This window comes from Alligator mississippiensis, chromosome 10 (genome assembly GCF_030867095.1).
Source record: "Alligator mississippiensis isolate rAllMis1 chromosome 10, rAllMis1, whole genome shotgun sequence".
Taxonomy (NCBI): Eukaryota; Metazoa; Chordata; order Crocodylia; family Alligatoridae; genus Alligator; species Alligator mississippiensis.
The window spans coordinates 37,288,938-37,311,084 of record NC_081833.1 but is presented as its reverse complement, the minus strand read 5'-3'; the positions used below and the strand labels follow the sequence as shown (position 1 = coordinate 37,311,084).

Genomic DNA, 22,147 nt, shown 5'->3' with positions numbered 1-22,147 from the left:
TTCAGAGTTGGGGGCTAATGTGTTGAATATTAAATAACATGAACAGTTTTCCCAACCACCAAATATATCACAGGATGTGATAATAATGATGATGATAACCGTAACATACAGAACACCAGAATGTGTCCCTCGCTATCTGTTCTGCCTGGGAGGAGGGCATGAGAGAACACGCAAGAAATATATGTCGGGATCAAATATACAGCACTCTTCTTCCCACTGTGAAATTTCTCTGTTGATGGGCTTGTGGGGGAACACACCAGAGCATGGATGATGGAGTTACTGTGCAGTTACACTGGTCAAAGAAAGAGCAGCATCTGTCCCACTGTGCCTAAATGCATTTAGAGTGAGAAAGTTGTCACTGACCTCAGCACATAGCAGTCCTGAGACAAATAGACTTTGTTTCCCTTTCAGGCCACAGAGGGCACCCACCATCAGGCTGCTGATTTGAAGGGGAGGAGAGACCAGGGCATCTGTTTTACATATGAGAGCAAAGGAAAGACAATGCTGCTGTTTTATTCTGCAGCAAAATGTCTGGAACATGGTGAGGTGCATGTGTGCTTTAGCAGGGCTCACTGAGCTGCCAGCTCCTGCCTCTGCTCTGCCCATTGTACCAGGCTTTATGGCCCACCTGTCATTTTTCAGTCAACTCTGTGCTTTTCCTGGTGCGTGAACACCCCATAAACACCCCAAAGCCACCTTGTGGATACATTTCTTCCTTGCTACCATGCACAGACAAGCCTGACTAATGAGAGGCAGCTGGTGGGTTGGAACCACTACCCAGCCTCCTAATTGGTGCTGTCTCCTCATGTTCTCCTGTTTGTCTGTATCCACCTGTTGTCTCCTTTCTTGTACTATACTCAATTGGAAGCTCCTTGGGGCAGGGACTGTCTCTGCTCTGTGTCTTTGCAGCACCTGGCATGAGTCCTGGTCCACAACTGGAGTCCCTAGGCTCTATTGTAACAGATGCTAATAATAAAATGAGTGGGGCTGTCAACATTTCTGTGACTCATGCAGGCACTAGGGTGGCTTCATCAAGGGCTGACTTAAACAATGGGCTGCTAGCTGATGCATGGCTTCATAATGAATGACTTTGCTGGACAAAACACAGACAACTGTGTTTCTGTTCACACACACAAGCCCATCACAGTCCATAGGCCAACAGACCATGTGAGCATTGAAAAGATTCTGGGCCAGGGCCCCAGCCAGCATAAACTGATGCCACCATGTTGAAGTCCATAGAGTTGCAACAAGACATACCAACTGAGGATCGGGCCTCCCAAGCAGAAAGACAATTGAGGAGACAGACTTGGACAATACACTAAGTGGATGCTGCTCAGTGGGATAATGGGCTGCATACTGCTCACAGGATTGCCTGAGATCTGGGGTGCTGGTCACAGTCGGGCATTGTTAGCCTCTCCCAGATGGGCGGTTGCTTGGGTTTGGTGGATTTGGGGAGTATAACTAAGAAGAGACAAATTCTTTCTGCTATAGGATCAGAGTTCGCTCTGTTTGCTGACCTGCTTCAGAGTACAACTGATTGGACTCTGGGTCTTTTTTCCAGTCTCTTGGCCACACATCAAGACAGAGTTCCTAAGGATGTCCTCAGACTCCTTCTGCAAGCAGTGAGCTGGTCCCATGCCCTCTGTCAGGGCCCCCATCTGCATATGCCTTCTCTTGGCCTTGCACCCAGTTATTTTTTCTTCTTTGCTTCCTTAAACCTCTGAGTTCTGTGGTTGCCCATAAACCCAGTAAATGTACCCACCCCTTTCACCATTGCTAAAGTTTACTTATAGCAGCAGTTCCCAAACTGTGGGTCACAACCCCAAATGGGATCACAATATCAGCAGATGGGATCTCAGAGGTGAGGACCTGTGGGTTGGGAGTGAGGGGCCATGCTGAGGAAATGGGGTCATGCTGAGGAAATGGGGCCATAAATGCAGTCATTGTGAGGAAGTTTTGAGAAGCACTGACTTATTGGCTCAGATCCTCCAAGATATTCAGGCTCTTGACTCCAGGACTTAAGCTTGATAATGCTCCCACTCCTGTCACTCCTGTGAAGTTGCTCCTGTTTTACAATGGAATAGGTAAGGGGAGAATCAGACCGGTGGGTGGCATTTCTATTTCTTTATCTACATTATACAAGTTGCTGAGATCCATTCCTGGTTTCAGTTTTGTTGCCATTAATTGTTTCACAAGCAGAGTTGTCAGCTCCTGATTAAACCACATCACAGCTGCAGCTCTGGAGAAAAAATGATGCCACAATGCCAGGCTCCACCCAGCCAAAGGTTCCCAGCACCGAGTGCACCCTTACAAAGCAAACAAAAGCAGCACATTCTTCAGCCAGCCTGCCCGCTCCATAGTGTGCCAGCCCCATCTGGGAGAGCGTGGTGTGCTGAACAGGCTGGAGAACAGCTAAGATTTATAGCTGTCCCTCAGCAGTGAAGAATGATTGAAATGCTGCTCTGACTGCCAAGAGGAGCTCAAACTTACCAAAACAAAAAATCTTGTCATGCACCCTTGTGCAAATGGCCTCTCTGGGTCTGTTTGCAATATAGTGCTTACTTCTGGTTTACCTGGGCTGATGTCCAGGGTAAACTATGATGTTTCTACCCTGGAACAGCAGACTTGTGGGATGTCGTGACTTTACAAACTAATATCTCAGGTTAATTAATTTAAAGCTAAAACTGTGATGAGGACCCCAGGGTCCCCTAACCTCCACTCCTCCCTCTCTGTACCATCCACTTGGAAAAAAATCCATCCAAAGGGAACCCTGAAACCAAAGGCCTAGATTCTCATCTCTTTACATTGGGGTCATTCAGGGACAATTCCATTGCAGTTTTTGGGGTAACACCAACATGAGAGCAGTCAGACCCAGAGAGGACAGACACCAGCTTGATTCTCCTTCCAGTCACACTTGTGTAATTCAGGTAACCCCCTCAAGTCATCTTTAATTTTCCCTGAGCCTGAGAAAGGAAATGTGCGCTGGAAAACTTGCAGAAAAAGTAATTTTTTTTGCTATTTCTTAGTTGGCATCATCTCTGAACCAAGGCATGAAAGGCATCATCTGTGAACCAAGAGTTCTAGAGTTTTGCATTTCTTTTCCCCTCAGGTCAGTAAGTCTACCACGACCTAGAGCAAAACAAGCAGGCTTTCATGATCCTCATTCACTCCCATAGAACCTAAAGAACAAACACCTACTCAGATAAGCTCTTGGTGCTTTCATCACCTCTAGGAAAAAACTTAACTAGTCAAAATTATTTTTATGAGCATAATTAAAAGGGTGATGCTGAGGAAGTAAAAGACTGTCCAAAACTCACTGTTATTAGTGGCAAAACATATCTTCACCCACCTTTGCTTTCACGCAACATTGCATCCAATGAAGGCTTGCCTTTGTTCAGGAAGTGGTGAGCCTGTAACTACTCACCCTCTTTTACCTCCTGGTAACCAGTTCACCTGCCTATCGCTTCAGTCCTTGATCAGGGAAACTTCCCTTTAAAGTTAGTAAGAAATATGTACTAGAAAAGAACAAGTGAGGAAAGTCATCTAGAATTTATTTTACCTTTGTCCATCTATGAATACAAAAGCCTCTTACCCGAACAACTGTTGTTAATAACAACCCCTCATTCTTAGCATTAACAAAAATGAAAATTCCAGTTGCCTCACCCACCTTGAGAAAAGAAACGGGTTAGGAATGTAAACACATTAACATCATGCAACTGCCATAAATCTCCCTAATGAAAAAAAACCAAAAAACCTTACTTAGCAAGCCCAGGCTCAGAACAAACAATGTCTTTGTGCTGTCTAATATGTCAAGCTGTGAAGTAAGAGTTATCTTTGCAATGACTGCCAGTTAAAAATGGTATACATTAGTACCATTGGAATTTGAAAGCAAAAGAAAACAAATCTAGGAAGAAGCTATTACTGACATAAATAAGTTGAATGTTTTAATTATAGATGTCTCTTTCTGTTCCAGTGAAGCCAATTATGGGTGAATACACCATAATACCAGAAAGAAAAAAGATCTATGCCATGTAGATAAAATTTCCCTGGACAGCTACATTTTGAAAGGAACATGGGGAGAAATTTTCAAAAGCTCTTAAGTAGTCTAAGGCCCATTTTCAAAGGTGACTTAGGCCCAGCTTTTCAAAGCAACTAGTGATAGTTAGTACCTCAATTTTCAGGTGCCCAGACTGAAGCAACTCAAAGGGTCTTGATTTTCTAAAATTGTTGGGTATATAATTCCAGAAAAATCAGGCCCTTTAAGGTGTTGCAAGCTGGGCACATAGAAATGAAGTTTCCCCAGATCACTAGCCACTTGAAAATTATAGCCTGACAAACCTAAGGCCTTGGACACATGAATGGGTTTCACCCTGAGACTGAGAAGCTTGAGGCATAAACCTGAGGTAAATTGCTCCATAACAGTTGTGCACAAACAAACAGGTCTCTGTTCAGTCACCACAAAAGAGACTGCTGTGGGACCTTATCTCAATTTGCAGCAACAGCATCAGAGCCTGATATCCCCTTTTTTTTTACACTGCCTTCTCAGGCATTGTGGGATACTTGCCATTGCACAGGATGGGACATCGTTGATTAACATTAATATGAGTTATGCTCCTGAGGACCAGATTTTGAAAGGTATTTAGCTCTCTAAAGATGCAGATACACATCAGGGGGAACTTTCAAAAGGGTCTAAACCTGTTGCGTGTTAGGCACCTGACTTCCTTCCTTCCTTTCCTGAGGACTAAGCTGTAGCAAAACCCCCAGTTTTTTTTTTCTTTTAAAATGCATTCCCTCCCCTTCCCCAACGATTTCTGACTTTTTCTTTCCCTCTCTAGTCCCTAAAGTATAAGTGAGCTAAGGCATAGGATAAGCTTCAGCATTTTATTTTGGTAGCAAGTTGTATTTGTTTTGTTTTTCCTCCTTCTTTATATTGTATAATTATTATGTTTATATTGATTTTTACTGTTCCATATTACTGTTTTACTGGTACTATATGATTTAGGCCTACATATGTAAGTTAGCATAAGTCATGTCAAGTTTCCATGTTGTTTGTCAAGTCTCCATCCTGTCCCCAGGCCCAGTTGTGTAACCCATGACTGACACCTACCCCTCCTATGTAACTTGGTTCCTGAAAGAATGGGGATGAATGAGGGTGCTTGAGAGACAATGGCAGTAGGTCTAAAAATAGCTCCACCTGAATGACCGAACCATCAATATCAATACCTGGACCAACGACCCAGCCCTTGGAACCACCCTCAGCATTCAAGAAACAAAAGATGAGGCAACCCACCATTGTGCCAAGGCTGCACATGCTCAGTAAGAACACTTGGAGCCCTCTGGAACAGGACTGACCTTGCCTGGACAGGCCCTCCCCATAGGAGATCAGAGGTAGTCTGCTCCATAAAAAGGGGTAGTGAAGACTGACTCCTTGGGACGCCCTCTCCATCTGGACCAGCACCATGCCACACCACCTATTTCCCAGAGGCCCTACCGGCAACCCCCCTCTGGACAATACCTACTAGACAAGGACCCCTTTCCAGCCTGGATAAGTAGCTATCACCCCCCACCCCCCTTCAACCAAGGGCTTGGACTCTGCTTCTCTTCCCCACCTGGTCTTCAACCCTTCACACTGAGTCTCTTTCTCCTGCTGCCATTGTGAGTGCTTGCGCTCGCACCCACGCATGCACGCGCACTTGTGTGTGTGTGTGTACGTGTGTGTGTCTGTGTGTGTGTGTGTGTGAACCAATAACTTCATGGGGCTGTGTAGTGTGTTGTCTGCTTAATAAAACTGTGATTTGGAACCCTGAGTTGGGTTTTGCTTTACTATGGTTTGGTCCTGCTCCAATCTCTGCTCCTCAACGCTCTAACTTCTGTCTCATTTCTCCCTCTCCTGCTTCTGGCTCACTGCCACCTCCAACACCTGTCCCGAGCTCCTCTCTGCCTTCAAACCCCCTGTTTCTTTGCCACTGTCTTATCCCCACTGCCTTTTCCTTTTCCCCTGATCAACCAGGTTTCTGCCTCAGTTTCTTTCCTGGCTGTCTCCTTGCCACCACTTATGTGCCCCCCAATCTCTAAACTGTCAGCTTGTATCCAGCCCCAAGCTCCCAGGTTTCTGCCTCTCTCTCTCTTTCCTCCTTGCCACCACTTATCTGACCCCCACCCCAATATCTCAGCTATCTGCCTCAGTTTCCAGCCCCAGTCTACCTTACATAAACCCAAGCCTCAGTTCCTCAGCCAGCTTCTCTGTAGTCCACTGATTCTAATCCCGGTTCTGGCAACTTTCACTCCCTACACTTTAACTCTCTCTCTCTCACCTTAACCTTCCCCCAAGTATCCCAGGTACCCCAAGCACACACATACACACTGTACCATCCAAGTTAGGAACTTACCTGTGTGTAGGTGGGTTGTATATGTGTGAACTGGTGAGTGTGTGTGTGTGTGATTGTGTGCATGATATACGAATTAGTGATCTGTGTCTAACTTTTGGGGTGTATAGTGTACGTGCTTGAATTGGTGATAGGTATGCGTGTGCCTAGGCTGGTTTGGATGTGTATGTGCCTGAGTTGGTAGTGTGTGTGTGTATGCACCAAATTGATTTGTGTGTTTGTATATGTGCTAGGTTGTGACCGTTATTTCTTGTCACTCCTGGGAGTGCTCGGGGGAACAGGGACTCCCCCAGTGCCTACTGGTCCCCCCCTGACTAGTTTGTAAATGGCCACTAGATCCCCCTCAGCCTTCTCTTGTGGAAGCTGAACAGGTTCAGGTCCTGTAGCCTCTCCTCATAGGACCTGCCCTGCTGCCCCCTGATCATGCAAGTGGCCCTCCTCTGGATCCTCTCCATGCTGTCCACATCCCTCCTGAAGTGCAGGGCCCAGAACTGGACACAGTACTCCAACTGCGGGCTAACCTGTGTCGCATAGAGGGGGAGGATCACCTTCTTGGACCTGCTTGAGATACATCTGTGGATGCATGACAAGGTATGGATGGCCTTCCTGACCGCATCCCCACACTGTCGGCCCATGTTCATATTGGCCTCAATAATGACTCCTAGATCCTTCTCTGCCTCTGCACTGATGAGACAGGAGTTCCCCAGCCTGTAGGTATGCTGCTAGTTCTTCCTTCCCACGTGCAGTACACTGCACTTGTCAGTGTTGAAACCCATCCTATTCTCTTCTGCCCAACCCTGTAGACAAGATCTGATTGCAGCCTATTCCTTCCTTCTAGCATGCCCACTTCTCCCCACATATTAGTGTCATCTGCAAATTTGAACAGGGTGGATTTTACCCTTTTGTCCAAGTCACTGATGAAGATGTTGAACAGTGTGGGCCCGAGGACCGAGCTCTGCAGAACCCCACTGCCCACATTCCTCCAGGTCAAAAATGACCTGTCCACCACCACTCTGGGTGCGGCCCTCCAGCCAGTTAGTGACCCATCTGACTGTGTAGGCATTGACACCACAGTTCCCTAGTTTTTAATGAGAATGGCATGAGAGACCATGTCGAAGGCCTTCCTAAAGTCCAGAAAGACTATATCCACTGCAACACCTGTATCCAGGGATTTGGTGACCTGGTCATAGAAGGCCACCAGGTTGGTCTGACAGGACCTGCCTCTAATGAACCCATGTTGGTTGCCCCTAAGCATAGTCTCCCCTGCTGGCCCCTCGTGGACATGCTCCAGGAAAATTTTCTCAAAAAGCTTCTCCAGGACTGAGGTAAGACTAATGGGCCTATAGTTTCCTGGGTCCTCCTTCCTCACTTTTTTGAAAACGGGAACCACGTTGACCCTTTTCCAGTCCTCCAGCACATTGCCAGAGCACCTTGAGTGCTCGTAAAGCTGTGCCACAGGTCCTGCAATAACCTCTGCTATTTCCCTCAGCACTCTGGAGTGGAGATCGTCAGGACCTGCTGATTTAAATATGTCCAGAAGTTCCCTGACTAGGTCCTTGCTGACCCTAGGCCTGGGTGTGCTTCCCACGGGGCCTACGGGGGTCCCAGTGGGAGGGGGGGGGGGATGACCAGGTCCCTACTCAGAAAAATGGAGGAAAAGAAACTGTTAAATAGGTTAGCTTTGCTGTCTGGTGCGACAACCAGATTTCCTAGCGTGTCCTGCAGAAGCCTCACGTTACCCAGTACCTTCTTTTTACCCCCTATATATTTAAAAAAGGACTTCTTGTTGTCCTTGATCTGGATAGCTAGTCCCAGTTCCATCTCTGCCTTGGCCTTCCTGACCGCCCCCCTACAGTCCCGAGCAACAGAGGTATAGTCCTCTCTGGTGATGGCCCCTCCCTTCCAATGGGTGTACACCTCCTTTTTAGCTTGGAGATGTTTCTGGATGCTTTTGGTGAGCCATGGGGTCCTTTGCGCCCTCTTGCCCCCTTTGATCCGTGTAGGGATTACCTCCCTTTGGGATTGGAGGATCGTCTCCTTAAGGAACGACCACTCTTCTTGGACACCCAACTCCTCTCCCCTCTGGGACCTCAGTGTCTCCCTTACTATTCTCCTTATCTCATTGAAATCTGCCTTCCTGAAGTCCAGGGCTGCTGCCTTGCTGCAGGCCTTTCCCACCTTGCACTGGATGGTGAATTCCAGCAGGCAATGACCTCTGTCGTCCAGGTGGTCGAGCACCTGCAGTCTCCCCACCAGGTCGTCGCCTGTGGCCAAGACCAGATCCAACAAGGCATCTCCCCTGGTATGACTGTGCAGTTCCTGGGTTAGATGGAGGTCCTGTATCTCAGCTAGGAATGTACGTGAGTGGTCAGACCTGGCTGACTGCTCTTCCCAGCAGATGTCTGGAAAGTTTAGGTCGCCCATGATGACCACATCCTTTGACCTAACTGCCTTTGTGAGCTGACTTAAGAATTCCCGGTCTAGCTCTTCTCCTTGGTTGGGTGGTCTGTAGTAGACCCCCCACTGTTATGTCCCTTTCTCCCCGACCTCCTTGTATTCTAACCTAGAGCACTTCGGTCTGCCCCTCCTCTGACCCAGTGCCGTTTGTTGAGGATGTGTATTGCTCCTTGATATAGAGCGCCACACCCCCAACTTTCCTCCCTGTCCTATCTCTCATGTACAGCCTACAGCCCTTGATGTTCACTGCCCAGTCATGAGTTGGGTCCCACCACGTTTCAGTGCGCCCCACTATGTCTGGGCTGGTGTTAGCTAGCAGGAGGGCAAGTTCCTCCTGCTTGTTCCCCATACTGCGAGCATTAGTGTAGAGGCATTTGAGGCCTTCTGAAGATGCATGCGCTGGCCCCCTAATCCCAGTACTACCCGGGCCCCTGTTACTTATCTGGGTATTTGTTCCGCTCATCATCAGTCTAGGCTGGACTGCTCTTGCGGGTGACGCTTGGTTTGGTGGTCCAAAGCTTCCTCTGCCCTCGTCTTCCCCTTCCCCCAACAAGCCTAGTTTAAAGCCCACCAGAGGAGATCAGCCAACCTAGAAGAGAATACACGCTTACCTTTGGGGGAAAAGTGAAGCCCATCCCACCCAAGCATGTCTCTCGTCCTGATGTGTGGGTCGTTGTCTAAGAAGCTGAGGCCTGCCTCGAGACACCATTCCCAAAGCCTCAAGTTGAACTCTCTGATGCAGGTCTTATGTCGTCTTCCATGTCCGCTCGCTGGTAGGACAGAAGAGAATACCATCTGTGCCCCTATCTCCTTCAGCATGCCCCCCAGAGCATGGTAGTCCGTCACCAGGTGATCGGGACTTCTGGCCGCATCATTAGTGCCCACATGGATTAGGACCATGGGGTAGTAATCAGTGGGGCGGATAATGCCCAGGATCATCCCTGTCACATCCTGGATCTTTGCTCCGGGCAGACAGTAGACCTCGCGTGTTGAGGGGTCCTGGCGACAAGGTCCTGTACCTCTCAGGATGGAGTCGCCTATGACAATTGCTCGATGTTTCTTCCTCCAGGTCTGCTTAGCTCCTTCAGCCTGTTTGGAGTGTGGAGAGTGTGGAGTGGCCTCCTCTCTGAAGGTTTCTTCCTCTCCTTCCTTCTCCTGCAGTGTCACCTGCAGGGCCTTGTACCTGTTCTCCAGCTGGACTGGGGGAAGTGGTGCTGCTCTGCTGCAAGCAGCCCTGGCTCTGGAGGGGACCATCTGCCACTCTGTTGTGGATGGCACCTCCCAGGATGCTTCTCCCTTGGATGCATGGCCCTTCAGGGAGAGAAAATACCCATCAGTTTCATCCTCTGCCTCTCTGATTCCCCTCAGCCTGCTAACCTCCTCCTGGAGCTCCCTCACCTGTGCCTCCAGGGCCCTAAGATGGGCGCCTGCAGGACAGGTGTGGGGGCCCTCATTCCCTGCCCCTCCCGGCCCTGCTGGGCATCCCCTGCAGGCCAGGGGGGAGGGGGACGCCAGCCCCCCCATGGGCTCTGTCTGGGTGGAGGCCTCAGACAAGCCCCTGGTAGGCGGCGACCCCCGGGTAGGGGCCCTAGCAGCACTCCACATCAACACCATTATATAAATTGCTATTTATTTATATTTCTGTGTGGTTCCTTCACCTGCCGACTCAGCAAAGAGGGACCTGGGGGGCTACCCCACCGGATCCGGCTCTGCTGCACCGGTTCTCCCCGCCCCCACTTACCTTAGGGGGATCAGCTGATGCTGACCCTGCTGCTGCCTCCGTTGGTGCCTCCGCTGCCGCAGCCACTGCCGCTGCCTCCAATCAGGTGAGGTGGCATACGTGTGTGCGGGGACCCAGGTGTGCCCACCTCCCTGCTCAGCTCCTATGCTAGATGCTTACTGAGCAGTAGTCTAATAACACTGCGCAATAGCATGTCACAGCAAAAACCACACTAATAACCTACTGCACAGTGTTATTATTAGGCTCATGTGCAGTAATTATCACTAAAAAATCATTCACCAGAGCTACTGCACAGTAACTCAAGGTATTGCACTTAGTTAGTACTCAAGTAAGGATGTAGTAAATTAAATGTGCAGTGTATAAAGTGCATTAATGAACGTGTAGGTGCACCCACATGAGCACTGGCTGATGCACTGTAAATCCCTGTTCTCATTTACCTCATGATAACCTATTTGTGTGCTCATGTCCTGAGCCAGAAGAGAGTCAAGCCACATGGGCAAATCCTTAGGTCCTGCTCTGGCTGCTTTGCACTGCTGTAGCAACACAAACAGCTGGACTGCTGAGATTCCCCTGGTTCAACAGGGTGGCCTTAGTGGGTACAAAGCCAGCATAGCTTGTGTTACACCATATATTTCCCCTTGCACGTGGGACAGGGAAGGGTCATGCCACAAATCAGAAAGGGTGAGGTAGACAGTGCACAACACCAGATCTTTGCCTTTTGTAGTGTCTAATTTATTCCACAGGCTGAAAAGTTCTTGGTCTAACCCAGAATTTAGGGGATAGAAAACAGGCTGAGATTTTAGCCAGTGATTCTCCATAAGGCAGCCATAACACCCTGAAGTGCCATGAGATCCTTTGGAGGATGCTGAGGGATACTACCCAATATTAGAAAACGTTGGGTATGCAAACACCTACACTTAGGGTTACCATATTTCCAGTTCAAAAAAAAATGGCACCTGTCAGTTGCAGGGGGTTATGATTGTGGGGGGCAGTGATATGGTGGTGCCCTGCCCCTGGCCATTCCATTGTCCTTCACTCCCAATCCACAGCCCCACCTCCAGCCCTGCTGCTGCCCCTCATTCATGACCCAAAGACTACTGGCTCTGCCAGTGCCCCTGACTCCCAGCTGCAGTACCCTGCCCCCTTGGGCCATCCTGGTGCCCCTCCTTCCTGACCCACCTCCCCTGGCACTTCCAGTGTCCCACACTCCCAATGCACAGTCCCCCACCCCTCTGGTGCCCCTCACTCCCAAGCCACAGCCCCTCACTCCTGACCCACAGCCCCCTGCTTCCTCCAGCCCTGCAGTGTCTCCCAGCAGCTGCACCCCTGCAAGCACAGGCACTGGCCCTGGTGCTGTCAGCTGAACCACACAGGAGCCCATCCTGCAGTGCTCCCCGTCTCCAGCATTGTTCAACAGCTCTGGGAGCCTGTGCCAGTGCATTGCCCCACTAGCTCTATGAGCTCAGCTCCAACAACAAGGCCAAGCTAGCCATGGCACCACTAGCTGCCACAGCTCCAGCTCCTCCCCAGAGGGGGGCCCCTGCCTGGGGCCCCACCCCAGGCTATCCACAGTAGAATGCCTAGACCCTGCAGCTGGTCCTTGGCACTGGAGCCCTGTGCACCTGCCTGTCCTGTCCTATGCCCCTGTGCCCTGGGACACTGTTGGGAGCCGTACATCCTCGCTGCCAATAGGGACCAGCCTGAGCCACTGAGCACACCAACCCTACCAACATGGTAAGCCTCACACTGGGGGGAGGGCCCTCCCCGCCCTCCCCACCCCAGCCCCTGCCCCTACCCCAGCCCCAGCCCCTGCTCCTGCTCCCCATCCCCACCTGCACTCCCCAAGCCCCCAGAGCCCCCCACACAGCACACAGGGAGGCAGAAGACAATACAACATTTTATTGAGCAGTCTGTGCCCATGCAGCTAGGTAGGCATGGACCTCTCACATGCTGAGGAATGCATTGATGCCAGCGGTAATATCCTCCTCAGCTGCAGGGGGCAGGGATGTGTACTGCAGCCACAGATAGCCCTCCAGGTGGTGGCAGAGGTTGCAGGGCAGGGTGGGCTTGCCCACCACTCCATCAAAGCTCAGGGTCCTGTGTCAGGTGCACAGGTGCACCTGGGGCACCATGGCCATCAGCAACAGCAGGGTGTTGTGGGTTGGGCAGCCCTTGGTCTGCGCAAACAGCTCCTTGTGCCGCGCCTGGGACACTCTCAGCAGGGACACACTTTGAGCGCAGAGCAGGCGTGGCGGGGGGGGGGCTGGCCCCCTGCAGAGAGGGTGGGGGCACTGGCAGCTCCACATCCCAGCTGTCTGAGAGCCCCATGACCCCCAAGCCTGGGCACCATGGGGTTGGCAAAAGCAAAGAAGACAGGTTGGCCTGCAGAAGAAGAAGCAGGAGGGGAGTGGCTCTAAAGCTTCAGCAGCAGGTGCTGCCAAGAGCTAGCCCTGGCTTCACCCAGGAATGGGGCAGGGGAGGCAGGCTGCCTGCAGCCAGCACCCAGTGTCCCGCCTGCCCCTGGGGAGTGAGCTGGGATGAGGGGCCTGAACCTGGGCCTGGCCAGCCAACTTAACATGGTCCTTGGGCACCCATGCACACACGACCCCGGATCTGAGGCCAGGCAGCAAACAGCCCCCTGGTACAAAGTACCTTAACTCAGAAATGTTTCAAACTCTCACAAGCAAACTCTTTCTCCTGACTGCAGTTCCTGCATCTGAATGCAGGGAAGAGGCACCAGTTAGCAGGCAGGATGCAGGCTCAGGTTCAACACCAGCCCTGGCCGGGGCCCTCTGAATGCACCGGCTCCAGCAGCAGAGGTTCTAGGACTGCACTCACCGGCTGGACCGCCTGGTCATGGTGGCCAAGGTGCACCTGGCAGACACGCGGGCTCAGCGATTGGAGGATGTCACCCACAAGGACACACAGGACCAGTGCAAGGAAGAGAGGGACCAGTGGAGGGATCAGGCAGACCAGGAGTTCGGGGAGAGTCTCCTGGCCCTGGAGGAATGGCATGCTGAGGCCTTAGAACAACAGGCTTCTCCTAGTGGCCAGGCAGTAGAGACCACAGAGGACCACGGAGTACTGGACACCATCCTGGCCCTGGTGGTTGCCTTTGTGCCACCCACTGCTCTGTTCCCAGCTGCAGCCACCTGCCACCCAGCAGCAGACCCCCTGTGGGCCTAGATAGAAGTGCAGTCCTGCCTCCACCAGCCAGGAGCACGTACCCCAGCCCCTGCCACAGATCCCCCACCACCCATCTGGGCTCAGCCCCAATACTCATCCTATCTCCATGCAGTGGTGGAGCAGGAGCTGCCCAGAGCAGGACCAGAACCAAGCACAGGCCCTGCTGGCCCTGGCCAGTGGCTGCAGGAGGAAGAGCCACACATACCAGGTGAGCAGCACCTGCCATCACCCCTGGGTGAGCCCCCTGCCTCTTGGCTTTGCTGCAGCATACACACCCACAGGGGAGCAGCTGGAGACTGGAGTGCTGGGCACCTGTCCCCATGCTCTGCCCCCACCCCACAGCCTCCCCACCCCAGGAGGGCATACACATACCACTTGTAAAATGGGGAAGAGTATGGGGAAGTCTGCTTTATTGGTGGTGGGTAGGATGGGTGGTAGAGGGACTCTGTGGGGGATGGATGGACAGAGTCTGTTGCTGGGGAGGGAGGGAAGAGGGGGGGCCTGTGTTTGTGGAGGGGAATAAACTGCTTTTTGGAGACCTGTCTTCAGTGACTGTGGGGCTGGGAGTAGACGGTGGGTGGGGGTCCGTGGGCAGCCTGGCCAGTGCTGATGGGTGTGGCTCGATCAGGCTGTGGCAGGGACAGCCTGCCACTGTTGCCACCACCGCAGCTGATGCTCCTGGTCCCAGGAGTCCTCTGCCCACTGTGCCTCCTCCACCCAAACCTTGCAAAACAGCTCCCCCCAGGCCTCACAGGTGTTATGCAGCACACAGGCTGCAATGATTTGGGGGGGGGGGGGGGGGGTTGGCCTCAGCAACCTTGAGGCAGGGAAGGAGGGTGCACTAGTGTCCCTTCAGCTGGCCAGAGGTGCACTCCACAAGGGCATGGGTCCGTCCCAGGCACCTGTTGAAGTGTACCTGGCGGGGATCCCACTGGCTGGTGTAGGGCTCCATGAAGCAGGAGAGGAGTCCCTGGTGAGGAGGGGTGGGACCACCACTGCACCCAGCTGGAGGTCTGGCACCCCTGGTGCAAAGCACCCACTCTACACCAGGACTGGCAGGGCGTAGTTGTGGAAGATGCGGGCATCATGGGTACTGCCGGCCCAGCTGGCACTCACATGCATGAAGGCACCATGGTGGTTCACAATGGCTTGGAGCACAACAGAGTAGAAGTCCCGCTGGCTGTAGTAAGGGTGGTTGCCATGGGGCAGGCAGGTGTCAGGGATGTGAGTCCCATCCAGGGCCCGATGCATTGGGGGAAGTCCAGGGCACAGAACCTCACTACCACCACCAGGGGGTTGTGCACCTGGAGCACGGTGTGCCCTAGCATGTCCTGGAGGCCTTGCCCACCCCACAGAGGTGGCCAACTTAGTGGAGGCTGGTGGGCATGGCCAGCTTCAGTAAGTGATGGCCTGCTGTGTGTCTGCAGGGAGGGGCCGCCACATGGCAGTGCCCTGCTGCTCCAGATGCAGGCGGAGCTAGTCCAGGAAGTCTTGGAAGGTGGCCCAGGTCATCCAGAACGCCTCCAGCCACTGCTCATTGTCCCAGGTGGTTTGGACAATGTGCAGCCACCAGTCCTGGCTGGCCGGGCAGGCCCAGAGGTGGTGGGGCTGTAGGCCCAAGAAGGTATGGACAGCCCCAGTGGTGGCATCTAGGAGCACATCATCGGTGTCCCTGCCAGGGACTGGGAAGCAGGATGGGTTCCAGGTGGCAGCTGCGTGGTGGTGGGGGCCTAGAACAGTGGGGTGAGGCTGGCCAGGTGGGTGCTGCACACAGGGAAGCCAGCAGGGCTATAGCAACATGGTGGCGCCATCACAGTTTTTGCCAATGGATGCTATGGTGCTACTGCATTTTGTGTAGACGTGTCCAGTGTTTATTATTACTCACCTTCTGAGATCTCAAGTACAATAGTGACAATAGGGAGCTTTATGAAATGGCCCTTTGTATACAAGTTACAGAATGGCAGCAGGGCAGAGCTTTGTTTGTTCTCAAGGACTTGGTTTTAAAGAGGTGGCTTGACTGGAAGGTTTACATTTTCTAACTCAGAACTGAAGAAGCCTCCAGGTGCAATAGATTGGTTGGGAAGGAGGCTGGTGAGGTAGAGATTGCTGCAGCACTACCACATGGCCCTTTTCTCACTCCCCTTGTGACTCAAAGGTTTCTGCTGAGCAGGTCCTTATCCTAGCGTGTTTGTCATATGGTTACTATTTAAACTTTCATTTCCTCTATGACTCTCCATGGCTGAATTCAGTGAGAGTTTCCCCTGAGTGAGGACTGCAGGATCTATGTCTCCAGGAGTACAGGGACCCTGTCAAAAGTGTGATTTCCTAAACAAGGATCTAGGTACTTTATCTGGGCATCCTGACCCCTTCTCCCCGCTTTTCCCTCACCTTCCCCACTGACAAAAACAATTGAAAAGGGGGAGAAGGGGACTAGTTATACCTTCAACCTACTAACTTTTCTCTGTGAGTCTGCAGGACCTTTACCCCCCTGCACCAGTGACACTGCTATAAGCTGCAAAAAATGACTGCAGAAATGACGAATAATGGTATCTAGCATGCAGATACTTTACTGATGTAGCTAGAGCTAGATAGATGGACAGACAGACAGATGGACTAACAGACACGCAGGGTAAACTGACAGATTAATTTCCCACTCAAAGAGGAATGCAAATAACGGTGAACTAGCCAGTAGTGACCAGTTATCAGGAACTGATCAGCATCACCCAGGAAAGTTAGAAAACTGGCAAGTTAAACCATATTAGCAAATGATTCTATTGTCAGTTTTACTCTATAAGCAATTCAAATGTCTTATGAAAACAACACAAAAAGCTGTAACATCCTTGCCTTACAATTGCTCTTACCCTCCAGCCTTCCATTGGGCCAGCTCTTCAGCTGCTGTAGGCTGGGCTAACTACTAATTTCAACAGAGCTACATTGATTTCCACCAGCTGAGGATCCATTTCAAGCACTTGTGTGGGGGTGAAACAAACAGCATGAGCTGCAACTTTGTCTCAATGCTTTGCAGCACTTTGGGAACACTGCAATGTGGCAAAGGAGCAAGGACCGAAACCTGAACTCTACGCACCAGGTAACTTTGCAGCAGTCAGTTTTTTGCCCAGTGCTTCCACTGCAAGTAACATTAGCAAGATGCTAATTTGGAACAAATATTTCCACATTTTCTGTCCATCCTGACATGAACCGTGTCAAGCCTGATCCTGCTCTGCTTGAAATAAATCTGTGATTTGACATTTACTTGAGTGGTAGTACAAAATCAGCTTTGAAATAATACTAGTACCTCCTCAATATAACCAGAGCTATGGTTTCACATCCCAGTGCTCATGGGAACACCCTTGGAACTGCACATTTTAAAAGTATCTCAGAAACAGAAAGCAACACAATTTCTTTTTCCCAGATCTGCACTTGTGAGTTTCTTTGGCAGTGCTCATCTCCATCACATAGTACTTAGACACTGGTTGTCAACCTTTTTAGAGTCAAGGTACCCCTCAGAAAATGTCAGTTCTTAGTTTTCATTCAGCTTTTGACTACAGAAAAATAATAGAGCAATCCTTCTGTGGCAAAGACCTCAAAAGCACCACAGCAATTCAGAATGGCTGTGAGACTGTAGATTCCTATTTGAAATCTCTGGGATCACCTTGTGTATCATGTTTGCGCACCTAACAGTGCCAACATTGTGTGACGCCCTGTGGCAACCCGGATAAGAAATCTAAACATGCAGGATGTAATAGAGAAGCAGGGCTGGAAGGGACCTACAGAGGTCATCTAGTCCAACCCCCCTGCCTGAGGTAGGATCATCTCTATCCAAACCATCCTATACAAACCCATAATCTAACCTCTTAGTAAAACTATGGTCAGTCCTGACACAATGTAAGGTGTTGTGGCACCCTGGTTGAGAATCATTGGTTTAGGCATTATATCAAACCAGAAAAAGGTCTGACAAACCCTGCCTGGCTTTCCAGCTTTAGGGTGAGAGCCTTCTGACTTACAGGGCTGTGCCTGCGATCAGAAGCAGAGCCAGGACCCCAGAAACCTGGCATTTCCTATGGACCAGAATGGGAAAGTTTCTCAGCAGAAGAGTCTGTAACTATTCTAAGGGGTCAAGTGGCCCTCACTGTGCTGTTCCCACAATATCTGCTCCACCTGTCAATTGCACCAACCACAGGGATGAAGATCTCAGTCCTGCTGGAAGCCAAGGACAGATCTCCCAGGCAGACAGATTGCAGCAAGGGGTCCTGATTCCTCACAGTATCTTGCCCCCTCTCAGGCAAATCGAAGGGATGAACTCGTGCCTTTAAAAATCCCTTCCGAGAGCAGGGATCAGAAGGAAATAGCCTTAATGCTTTGCTGCCTTTGAATGAGGCTTGGACATACAGAGAAACAGCCTGGCCTGGTTGCCAGACAGACCTGAGTTGGATCAGGGTCTGACTAAGGGAAAGATGGACTGGGAGGCAGGGGGAAGCTAGTATCTAGCTACTGGATGCTTAGATGGACACTACTGAGCCTAGGTACCAGAGGCTAGGAAGAGCAATAATTTCAGTGTGGTACTGCTACACAGATGTGGCACAGTGGTTTCCGTGTCAGGCTTAAATGACAGTTAACTTGAATGAGCCACGATGGCTCGAAGACAGCATGTTAACCTGGAGCTGGTCCTTCTGTCGGGCCTGGGCTTTGCAGCAAGCGAGGCTGCTCTCATGCCGATCAAGCTGCCGATCAAGCCGATCTGGTTTGTAGCCAGACAGAGCAAGAGCGGGATCGGGATCGGCATCGGGCCGCTCGGTTGGGATGTGGCTGCTGCCTGGCCGGAAGGACAGAGGAAAAGTGGGAGGTCGGGATCAGACTGACTGGTATCTAGGTACTGGAGGGTTAGATAGATCCCGGCCTGGCTCTGGCTGCTGGAGGGACAGAGCCGGGGAGGCAGGGGCAGACAGACGACACCCTGGGATGTAGCTACGGGAGGGTCAGGCAGACAGACGGACGGAGCCGAGGTAGCCGGAGGGAGGCAGGGCACAGCCGGGGGCCAGAGCCGAGCGGAGCTCAGCCGGAGTCGAGCGGGGCGGGGCGGGGCGGGGCGGGGTCACACGGACCCACAGCGGGCCGCTCCCCGCCGCCCCAGCTCCCGCCCCCGGCGCCGCCCCGAGGCACCACGGAGAGAGCCCCAGCGCAGCGCAGCACAGCCCGGCCGCCGCATGGCCGAGTTCCCCGGCCGCGTGAGCACGCGGACCAGCACACCGGCCAGCGGCGGCGAGGGGCTACCCGGCCTCCGCCTCGCCGCCGACGGCGCCTTCCTGCGCTCCGCGCCCGGGCTCCTCATGCTGCTGCAAACGGTGAGTGCGGCGCCGGCACCTGCCCGGCGGGACCCGCGCCCCGAGCTCCCCCGCCGGCCGCGCCCGGGGCTGGGAGCGGGGCCGGGGCAAGGCGCGCCCCCCCGCCCAGCGCCCGCCCGGGCTCCCACGGGGCAGCTCGCCTCGCCTCGCCTCGCCTCGCCCCGCTCGCACGGGCCGGAGGGGCAGATGGGCAGAGCCCAGCCTGGGCATCAGATACAGCGAGAGCTAGACACGGAACTGGATGGATGGACAGACAAGGGGGCTGATAGACTGGCATCTTCCCCCCCCCCGACAAGCTGATATCTGTCCCTCCCCAGACTGGCATCTGCCCCCATCCCCCCCCCCAATTGACAGCTGTCCCTCCCCAGACAGACTGGCATCTGATGCCCCTCCCCCCTACTGACATCTGCCCCTCTGACAGACGGGCATCTGCCCCCTGCCCCAGACCAGTTGCATGAAAAGAGGTATTTGATTTAGGGTGAGCAAGGACAAACTGCCATGTCTCAGTCATGGTAACTTCAGAGTCGAGTCCTTGAGCCACAGATCCACCCACAGACATCACAGGTCTGTCCGCATTCCTCTCTTTTTCCTTCCTCTGCTTTCTTTTCTCTACTTTGGAGGCAGGGCACTTTACCTCAAAACAGGCTGCGACTTGGGTGAGGTCACAGCACCATTGGGGTCAGTCAGCAGCCAGCTCCTCCCAGCTCTTGATGTTGGTTTTCCTGAGGTCTGGCTGCCTTCAGTGTGTCCTTCTAGTTTTTCCTCTGCCCCCTGTAAGATCTCAGGCCATGACTTAGCTGGGAGTAGAGCACTTGTTTCAGGAGTCCAGTGTCAGGCAGCTGCACACAATGTCCCATCCACTGATGTTGCTTGAGGATCACCAACTCCATGCTGGTAATGTTGGCTTCAGTGAGAAGGCTGGCATCTGTGCCCTGATATTTCCATTTGACGTGGAGGATTTTCCAGAGGCATCATTGGTGATTGGGGGTTGGTTGGTAATGGGGTGGTAATGTAGTGGGCATTTTTGCAAAGGTTGAATAAATGGGATGTGTTGCCTGTTGTGTAATTGATGGAAGAAACACTCTATAAAAGTAAGAGTGGCCTGGTTCTGGTGCTACATCAGCATGATTCAGGAATAACTCCTTTGAAACCAGTGGAGTTTCACTGTTGTGAAACTGTTAGTGAGCATCTACCTACACCGGCATACTCAGGGAAATTAATTTAGGTTAACTAAAGGTGTGAATTTAAAGTGCCAAAATTAAACTGCCTTACAACACTTGGAATTGAAAAGGAGTCAAATTAAGGCCTCTTAATTCTGAATAAAAAGTGTCCACACAAGGGATTGCATGTGATTTAACTAAGTTACTTTACAAGTTAATTCAGATAAACTTTTCTGAGCTTTCCCTGCAGACAATTCCAGGTATAAAAGAATGTAAGACCATGGACTCACAAATGGCAAAGCTCAAGGCATAAACCAAGAGCAAATCACATTGTAACAGTTGCAGGTCTCATCCTGAGTTGTGCCAACAGCAGGAGAGTGGTACCCTGGCTGCCGCCTTCCAGTGCGAAGTGGCTTGAAACTACAGTAAAGTAGGTTTAGGTGGATATCAGAAAAGGCTTCACTGTTGAGGCAGTGGAACAGGCTGCCTGGGGAAGTGGTGGGATCTCTTTCTCTGGAGGCTTTTAAAGAAGAGGCTAGGTAAATATTGGCCAGAGATGATCTAGGACAGTAGTTTTCAACCTGTGGTCCATAGACCCCTGGGGGTCCACAGACTATGTCTAAGGGGTCTGTGAAAGATAACTATGATCAATCAAATACTTGTTTTAGGGCTCTGCAAATGAAAAAAGGTTGAAAACCTACCTAGAGCTAGCTGTGAAGAGCAACAACTGGAAGCCCTGGAGACAGCACATGTATTGGAGGACCATGCTTAGCAGGTGAATGAGGCAGAGCAGCACAATTGGCTTGATTATAAAACAATATTAAAGAGCTGGGACAAGTTTATGTAGGGGATGGGATGACAAAAGGATGAGCTCTGGTTCTACAGTTTGGATGTATGATAGGTGGAGATGTGTTTGTGGTCCCCAGGCTGCAGTGCAGCCTGGAAAGCATTCCATTTTTCCTGTGTCTGGGCTTTGCTGGTTGCCACATGGGGTCAGGAAGGAATGTTTGCCCTTCCTGTTGCTACAGAGGTGAGGGTTTTTTTTTCCCCCTACCTTCCTCAAAAACACCAGGTATTGGCTGTAGCCAAAGCTAGGATTTTGTGTGGGAATGCTCCTGATGGGATTTTAAAAAACCTTGGGCTCCTAGTTAAAGGGTCTTGCTCCTCTGCTGAGCTCTTCTGTTGTGAGGTTCCGATCTAGAAAAACCTTTCCATGTTCTTAGAAATGGCTGCTATCGCATTTCAGTTTTACAGGCTGTTTTATGCTGGTGTGGGCCAACCTTTTTGGCAGGCAAGCCCTGCACCCTTTCCAAGTGCCACTCCAATCCCCTTCCCCTGTGCAGTCTGATGCTCTGCTTTCTGCTCCCTGACCTGTGCTACCTGCCCAATCTCCTGCTCTGCTTTCTTTTCCATGCCCTGTCACTTGGCTGCCTGTCCCACCCCCACATCTGCCACATACCACACACAAAGGCTGCCTGAGCCACTTGTGAAATCCATGCCAAACATTGGCCACCTATTTTACGCTAACACAACAGCATCACTAGCCAGCAACGTATGTAGAAAATTAAATAAAAAAGCTCATTTATGAACTTCTAAACAAGCAAGTACAAACTGACTCAGGCAAGAGGTGCTGCCTGTCATCTGCTGTTGTACATGGGCAAGTCCCACAACATAGTTTGCTGCTGTAAACAGGAAACAATTATTACTGGTAAAGACTGAATGGTTCAGTTTGGCTTTTTTGCCACCCCTTTCTTCTCCCTGAGGCAAGCAGTTATCTACTTTACTTCCCATTAAAGCCATCCCAGCCCAGCCCATGGATTTACTTTGCATGGGGGTGCCTTTATTTTGTTCTACTTCTCTTTATAGAAGTGATGT

At 51.5% G+C, this 22,147-nt stretch overlaps 1 protein-coding gene across 1 annotated transcript in view; it reads left to right on the top strand.

Annotated features, from left to right (window-relative positions):
- Positions 1–18,922: 18,922 nt before the first annotated feature.
- PLLP (plasmolipin) overlaps positions 18,923–22,147 on the top strand; it is a 37,113-nt gene continuing 33,888 nt past the window's right edge. Inside the window, exon 1 of the mRNA XM_059713667.1 lies at positions 18,923–19,112. Coding sequence (XP_059569650.1) covers positions 18,975–19,112 — 138 coding nt within the window. The 5' untranslated portion in view covers positions 18,923–18,974. The remainder of the gene's footprint in view (positions 19,113–22,147) is intronic.